Genomic DNA, 8,047 nt, shown 5'->3' with positions numbered 1-8,047 from the left:
TGTTACAGTAAAAGATTAGTCAGTACTGGAAGCAATGGTAAAAATCATGGAATTTGAAGGATGAGTCTGTTTCCGCTTTAACTGTTTCCAGTAAACTCCTGCAATTTTTTTTCCCCACACTAAGAGAAGGAATTTTTAAGGTGAGCCTACACAAAAAGAAGTCAAATCACTTGCATGTATAAACTATGTTTCTTTAGTGGTAAGTTACTGTACAGCAGTTGAGGGGGAAAAAAACTTGATTTCAATACAAGGCCACAGTTGTTACTATATCCTGAAGTTACAAGAGCAAAACTGCAGTTGTTGGAAGCTCTTGCTCAGAAATGAATTCCCAGCAGCAAAAAAAATTCTTCATTTCACTCAATATCCACCAATTCCACTTCAAAGAAAAGTTTTGCATTTGGTGGTATCCTGTTTGCATAAGTTAAGGAAGCTTGTAAAAAAAACATAATTAAGTTTAGTTTATAAACTGAAGTTAAATGATTTACCACCTGTTCCATTTCTCAGGTGTCAGTTTTACATTTCACTGACCCATTTTAACATCCTGTATTTAGTATGAATCACAGCTGCTGTTTAACATGAGTGGTCATAAGGGACATTCAGTACCAGATCTACAGATACGCCTTTTATCATGAGACATAGTTCTCATTATTCTAATTCTTCTTAAGAGGAACAGCTGAATTTTAAATTAACTGCCTAAGTGGTGTCTCCCTTTTTGGGACACTATCACTGGTCTTTCTCTGTGAAGTCAGAATGTCTTATTTGAAGACAAATAATGAAATAATCTAAATAGTTGTCTTAAAAAAAAATCTATCAGCAGAAAAGATAAAAACAGGAGAGAAAATCACTTCCCCTCCTCCTGAAACCAGCAGGAAGGGTGGACAGGAAATACAAAACAGGACGGCAGGAAAAGAGGTCTGCACGGACAGCTCAATTCAATTCCCTCCTTCATTTGTATCCTGGAATCTTCTAGGAGACCAGTGCTTCTAGTCGGTTTTAACAGCTCTCTATAAATAGCAGCAAAATCTTTTTCTCCCATTTCCCTACTACGTATCTCCATTTGCACTGCGGAAATGAGCAATTAGAAGCAGCTAGAATAAAAAAGCTGGCAGGCATCAATGGAAAGTTATCCCTGTTCTCAACTAACTTTGTCAGCGGAAATGCAGTATGCCCAGAGGAGCTGTTCTTCAAGACAAATGTGCGGTTGCATCCATCACTTAAGTAGGTTCACTGCATTTGTGTATATTCCTTAACACTGAAACCTGCTACTAGCAAAAAAATGAGCATGCCCCCTTTATATCCTGCTCTGCAATGCAGCTTATTCTGCTGAGCATTTCCAAGTTACTTAAATTAGTAATGAGTAATTGATCACAAAAGGATACTTAGCATCAGGCTGACCTTTCTTGCCGTAAGCCCATTCAGGTTCAATTTCCAGTTGAGCTTTCTCTCCTTTACTCATTGTTAGGAGAGCTTCATCCCACTAAAAAACAAAAGAAGAGTCTTAATGCACTGAAGAAAATGCATTTTATATACTTTCCCAACTTCTCTAAAAACACATGCAATAACATGCAAGTCTTCTGTGCGTGTTCACCCACCCCAGAGTACACACTGTCAGGTGGTTTTGCACATTCTTTTTACGTGTGGAAACATTCACCCCCGCCTCATGTTCCTTGCTCCCAAATTAATCTCGACTGTACAACGTACTCTTGGTTCACAATTGTGTTGTAAAGATACCAGTGAACTGATCAAGTAAAGGTTTCACTGCAAGTATCCAGTTTCAAATCACGTTTCCCATGTAGCCGACACATATAACTGGTTTGCCTCTCTCCTCGCCTCAGGTGTCCCTACCTGTCTGCACTGTCAACAGATTAGCCTTATTTTAAAGCTGATGCCTAAGGACTAGTTTTATTTTGGCACTTGTCCCTTTTCCATACTCACACTGCCTCACAGCTACTGTTCAGCTTAGCGTTATTTCAGCATTTCACAATGAAGAGCTGCTACTCGCATCCTGCGGCTGCGCAGGGAACATACCTGGCAACCATACAAAACAGGAGCACTGCACCAAGACTAAAGAGAAACCCAGGTGACTCTGTCTTTTGCAGCACTAGGCATAAGCCCAGGAACATTTTCCCCTTTCCAACTCCAATCCAGAGTCAGACGTAAAGGCGTTTTTGCTGCATAGCAGCAGCGTGGGAAATTCTGTATATGAAAATATATATATATATATATATATATATTCATATACTTAGAAAAAGACAAAAGAAAAAGCTTTGCAAGCATAAGAGCTTATCTTGTACTAACAGCCACCAATTTCCCTGTTGGCTCAGCAGCGAGGTGCACAGTGAGGCACCTCATTCGTGCCCAAGATGATTTCTCCGAGATACCAAGTTTACACCAGTACACAGACTTCAGGATTTAAACAAGCAGATGAACGTGCAGAAAATTTGATGCTTCTGCTTAGTACTTCAGGCTATCTTAGATAACCCCCTCACAGAGCTGCTTCTTGCACTACTGTAAAAGTCAGTGCTGGATACAGCAGAGGAATTTCAGTAGTGGGGTTTTCTTTTGTTTAGCTCTTCAGGATTTTGAAGAAAAATTCAGAGAACAGACACTATGCAACCTACTTCCAATACATGACAGCAGTCAGAGTATGGCATTTCAGCATACAGTTCAGAGTTAATGGATGAACTATATGCAGGAGGAGGCACTTAAGGTAAATACGGAAAGATGCTGACGGGAAAAAAAATATTCTGATTGCCTAATCATGCATACTGTGCATGTGTTCAGTGGTAGAGCCCCAGGAAAACAAGGTCTTGTCCACCAAGTGCTACACACAAATGTATAAGAGACTCTACTTATCCTGAGGAATATGTAATTGTAAAACTGTTTTCTAAATTCTGCTCAATGAGAGAAATGACACTGAAGATGGATGAATACATCTGTAAAAATATTACATCCTGCCGATGGAAAAGCTTTCAGCTTGCCTTGTTAGCCCCAGAAGAAACAAGAACAGCAGCTCAAAATTTGCATCCCAGTGATAAATTCTGCAGACTGAAAAAAATCTTTTGGTTTTTGAGGGAGTCATTAATAGCTTACTTACACCTCTGATAACTTTTCCTATGCCAACTTTGAAACTTAAAGGTTTGGCTGCTTTTTTCTTCTTTGAACCTGAAAAACAGTTTTTATGTTCATTCACTTTAACGTCACAGCAGCACACACCATATTTCCATCTAAAATGACTATTATGATCATGATTTATTTACATAAAAGTATTTTATTTATAGCACACTGACAGATTTCCTGATGGTTCCTATTATTTATTCTTTCACTCAAAACAGCATATTGGGTGAAATTTTAGTGCTATGCGGTGATTGTTTTTTTTATTAAATATTCTGCAAAGAGCTAAAGTTGATCTGCATCCTGCAGAAACGGAACCTAGAAGACTCATTTCTGCAATGCCACTTGCAGATACATGCAGCAAATGCAGAAGTGAGGCAAAAAAAGATCAACGGGGAACCAATTTTGCTTTCAATGCTGTAGGAAAACAGACTTTAAACAAGTAAGATGGATCAGACACAGTATTCCAGTGACAGCTTTCTTGTTCCTGTCAACTGTGTCAAACATCAGTGCTGGCAGAAAGGAGTTTCTATTATTTACCTCAGAACCTAAATCCTCTGATCAAAATAGCGACAAAAACACTAGTATTCTTGTCTGAAGTGGATACGGTATACCAGGCTATTTCAGAACACTGTTATTCCGAGGCCTCCACATTTAAGGTAGGTAAGGAGAAGGTAGCTACACTGTTAGTGCATGAGTTCTAAAAATAAGCTAAAGTACCTGAGCAGGAATCATCTTTCCTCTTAAGTAAGTCTCAAGGCTGACCAAACGCCCGTATTTCACATTATCTGTAGCCTGGAAAATACCAAACTTGAGCTCTGGCAAGAGCAGGTATCACTTTACACAAGCCAGTCCTAAAATAACACCCTGCCATCTCTCACGGAAAAACTGACTCTCAGAACAGACTGGAAGGACACTGCCAGTCAGCTTAAGGTGGTCGGGGTAAAAGCAGTTTATCAGGACTCTGACCACACAAACCTTCGAGAAGCAATCCCCTGCCCAAGACTGCCCGATGAGTCCTGCTAACTTCCTCCACACCTACCCGAGACGAACGCCAAACGCTCAATGTTTATGTGACCTTACTTGTTTGAATATTGGTATCGAAGACTGTTCCGTCCTGTAGTTTTCCTGTATACCAGCAATGAACGGTGTCTCCTTTCTTTGGAAAATTGGTCTTATCTCCCTTCTTTAGGATTGATTTAGTGTATTTTGGTGGACCCTAAGTTTATAAAAAGCAAAAACAAGCGTTATGGCTGTTCTGTTACCTGGTTGCAGTGTAAGTGCGTCGAGGACGGCACAGCTCGGGGACGGAGGAGCACGCAGGGCACGAGGGAGCAGCGAGAGGCGTGCTGGCAGGGCAGGGCAAGGGAGGGCAGGCAGCGCAGTGCGGGGCAGGGCAGGGCAGGGCAGAGCAGGCAGGGCAGGGCAAGGGAGGGCAGGCAGCGCAGTGCGGGGCAGGGCAGGGCAGGGCAGAGCAGGCAGGGCAGGGCAAGGGAGGGCAGGCAGCGCAGTGCGGGGCAGGGCAGGGCAGGGCAGAGCAGGGCAGAGCAGGGCGGCGCAGCGCAGGGCAGCCACGGAGTGGGGCAGGCGCAGCGCGGCGCTACCCGGGCGAGGCCGAAGCGCCGCGGGCAGCCGCGCGTCTCGGGAGCCTCCCGCCGCCCCCTACCTCCTCCGCGGCCTCCTCGGGCTTGGCCGCCTTCTCCTTGGCCTCCTCCGCCTTGGCGGGCTTCGCCTTCGCCGCCGCCTTCTCCGCGCCCTCGGTGCCCTTAAAGCGCTGCCGGGGGAGGCCGGCGGCACCGTCAGCGCCCGCCGCGGCCCCCCGGCCCCGGCCGCCCCCCGGCCCGGCCCGGCCGCACCTGCGTGTGGAAGAGCTGCGTGTAGGCCGCGATGAGCTGCTCCTTGTTCGCCGTCTTGGCCACGTTCTTCACCTGCCCCAGCAGCTTGCGCTCCGCCAGGAACTGCAAGACACGGCCGTTACGGCGGCGCGGCGCGGCCCCGGCCCGGCCCCGGCCCGGCCCCGCCCGCCCCCCGGCCCGCCGCGCACCGCCTGCGCCGCGTGCTCCTGCAGGAACTTGATGATGTCCTTCTTGGGCAGCGCCTCGCTCCGCAGCTCCTCCGCGCTCCAGGGCTGCGCGGGCGCCGCCGCCGCCGCCATCTTCCCGCCCGCCGCCGCCGCCTCGCGCGCCGCCCGCCCTTCCCGGCGTGCCCCGGGGCCGCGACGACCACGCCTCCCGGCGTGCCCCGGGGCCGCGACGACCACTCCTCCCGGCGTGCCCCGGGGCCGTGACTACACCTCCCGGCTTGCCCCGGGGCCGTGACTACACCTCCCGGCGTGCCCCGGGGCCGCAACGACCACACCTCCCGGCGTGCCCCGGGGCCGCGACTACGCCTCCCGGCGTGCCCCGGGGCCGCAACGACCACACCTCCCGGCGTGCCCCGGGGCCACGACGACCACTCCTCCCGGCGTGCCCCGGGGCCGCGACTACGCCTCCCGGCGTGCCCCGGGGCCACGACGACCACTCCTCCCGGCGTGCCCCGGGGCCGCAACGACCACACCTCCCGGCGTGCCTCGGGGCCGTGACTACGCCTCCCGGCGTGCCCCGGGGCCGCAACGACCACACCTCCCGGCGTGCCCCGGGGCCGTGACTACGCCTCCCGGCGTGCCCCGGGGCCGTGACTACACCTCCCGGCGTGCCCCGGGGCCGCAACGACTACGCCTCCCGGCGTGCCCCGGGGCCACGACGACTACGACTCCCGGCGTGCCCCGGGGCCGCGACTACGACTCCCGGCGTGTCCCGGGGCCGCGACGACTACACTTCCCGGCGTGCCCCGGGGCCGCGACGACCACGCCTCCCGGCGTGCCCCGGGGCCACAACTACACTTCCCGGCGTGCCCCGGGGCCGCGACGACTACACTTCCCGGCGTGCCCCGGGGCCGCGACGACTACGCTTCCCGGCGTGCCCCGCGCGGCCGGCGGGGTTTTTAAGAGGCGGCGCCGCGCGCGGCCTTGCCCTGGCGGCGGGGGCGGGCGGGGGATGCGGGGCCGCGCGCGGCGGCGGCGCCCTGAGGGATGATGAGGGGCGGCGGGCGGCAGCGCACGCTGCCTCAGGCCTGGCGGGGGCCGCGCGGCGCGGAGGAGGCGGCCCCCGACGAGCTGGAGGCGGCGGCGGCGGCCCCCGACGAGCTGGAGGCGGCGGCGGCCCCCGGGGCGGCGGCGGCGGGGGGCGGTTTCTGCGCGGCGGCCGGGGCGCTCTGGATCTACCCCACCAACTGCCCGGTGCGCGGCTACCAGCTACGCATGGCCGGCGCGGCGCTGCTGGCCAACACGCTGGTGTGCCTGCCCACGGGGCTGGGCAAGACCTTCGTGGCCGCCGTGGTGATGTACAACTTCTACCGCTGGTTCCCCTCGGGCAAGGTGCTCTTCCTCGCCCCCACGAAGCCGCTGGTGGCGCAGCAGATGGAGGCCTGCGCCCGCCTCATGGGCATCCCCGCCCGCCACATGGCCGAGATGACAGGTAGCGTGGGGCCCCTGGGGCCGCGGCCTGGCGGGCTCCTGGCGCTTAGCTTGTTTCTGAGGGTCTTTGCCCGCCCTATGCACTGCAGGTGGTTGCTGGCGGCAGGAACGGCCTCGACAGCTGCGCCTGTAGCCTCTTCCGAAGGGCAAACCGCTGCCAGGGGTGACGCGCTAGGCTGGAGTCCAGGGGCTGATGGGGCGACGCCTCCGTCTTCCTTTCAGTTGTTTGCCATAGCTCTGGATTCGCTCTTTTATTGCAAATGATCTCCCCATTCATTGCATTCACCACCACCCCCCAAAGAGGAGTCGCATCGTGCTGTTAAAATACACTCGTTTCCCAAGGCTGGGGTTGATCTGCCAGCCCCATTGGTCCTTCTCAGCTCATTGGGTTTTTTTTTTTTGCATGCTTTGTTTGCAGTTAAACACATTAGTAACATTGTTTTATTTTCAGGGGGAACCCAGGTCCTCAATCGGAGGGAACTATGGACTCTCAAAAGAGTATTTTTTCTCACACCGCAAATAATGGTGAATGATCTTTCCCGTGGAACTTGCCCTGCTGTAGAGGTTAAATGTTTGGTTATTGATGAAGCCCACAAAGCTCTTGGAAATCACGCCTACTGTCAGGTAATACTGGAGGGATGAATGCCACCTGTGGCATGTGATTACAAAAAAAAAACAAAAAAATCTCAGGTTCTCTTGGAAGTGTTGCTGGTATCGTTGCTGTAGGGATCTTGTTCTTTAGTTCCTAAGCTTGCTTTGGAAAAAGAGCAGTGCTCAAACACCTTGATTTTAAGTACAAGCTATGTTAAAACTAGATTAGATGAGATGGAAATGTTATTAATGTCTGAATAAAATCATATTCTTTTTTTCAAATGTTTTTTGAACAGAGGCTATGAAAATAGAAACAAATATGCTGTTTGTTTCAGATGTGTTCATATTTGCAGGTGTACACTGGTATATTTATGTAATGTTTGAGTAACTCCTAAATGGAGGGAGGTATTTTTCAGAAAAGGTGTTTTTTATATATGTTGGCTTACAATTGTTGCAGTTTTTTCTTTTATCATTCTCTTATTTTTTAGAGCATAGTAACTTTGGTTTCAAGTAATTTAAGCTTATTGGTTATTTTATTTCAAAACACTATATAAAACATTTCTTAAAACTTTCTTGCTATTATGTTAATCACTCAGTGACATACAGCCAAGATTTGTATTCATTGACATTTGAGTCATCTTAATTACAGAGGAAAAAAAATCTTGTATCAGCTCTTCTCAGTCCCTGTACCTGTGAAATTAGCAGGCTTTCTTCTTGCCTTTTACTATAAGCATAAATTGGGTTCCTCTATATTCTTTAGTCTCCATTTATTTTCTGTTGCTTTTATATTTGTTATTATTTGTAATTGTTTTTCTATTTCTATCTGTG

General features: G+C 50.5%; 2 protein-coding genes across 2 annotated transcripts in view; one reads left to right on the top strand and one right to left on the bottom strand.

The window, feature by feature from the left end:
- Nucleotides 1–170: 170 nt before the first annotated feature.
- On the bottom strand, nt 171–5,310 carry FKBP3 (FKBP prolyl isomerase 3). Its single transcript, XM_062577865.1, has 7 exons — nt 5,159–5,310; nt 4,971–5,072; nt 4,781–4,888; nt 4,198–4,333; nt 3,098–3,165; nt 1,380–1,477; nt 171–408 (listed from the first exon to the last, which is right to left on the bottom strand). The coding sequence occupies exons 1-7, from the start codon at nt 5,267–5,269 to the stop codon at nt 354–356; spliced, it is 678 nt and encodes a 225-aa protein (XP_062433849.1). The 5' UTR covers nt 5,270–5,310; the 3' UTR covers nt 171–353.
- An 877-nt stretch (nt 5,311–6,187) lies between these two features.
- Nucleotides 6,188–8,047, top strand: part of FANCM (FA complementation group M) — a 78,236-nt gene continuing 76,376 nt past the window's right edge. Inside the window, exons 1-2 of the mRNA XM_062577708.1 lie at nt 6,188–6,629; nt 7,080–7,252. Coding sequence (XP_062433692.1) covers nt 6,188–6,629; nt 7,080–7,252 — 615 coding nt within the window. The remainder of the gene's footprint in view (nt 6,630–7,079; nt 7,253–8,047) is intronic.

This window comes from Rhea pennata, chromosome 5 (genome assembly GCF_028389875.1).
Source record: "Rhea pennata isolate bPtePen1 chromosome 5, bPtePen1.pri, whole genome shotgun sequence".
In the NCBI taxonomy this organism is placed as follows: domain Eukaryota; kingdom Metazoa; phylum Chordata; class Aves; order Rheiformes; family Rheidae; genus Rhea; species Rhea pennata.
This window is presented reverse-complemented; position numbering and strand designations above follow the sequence as displayed.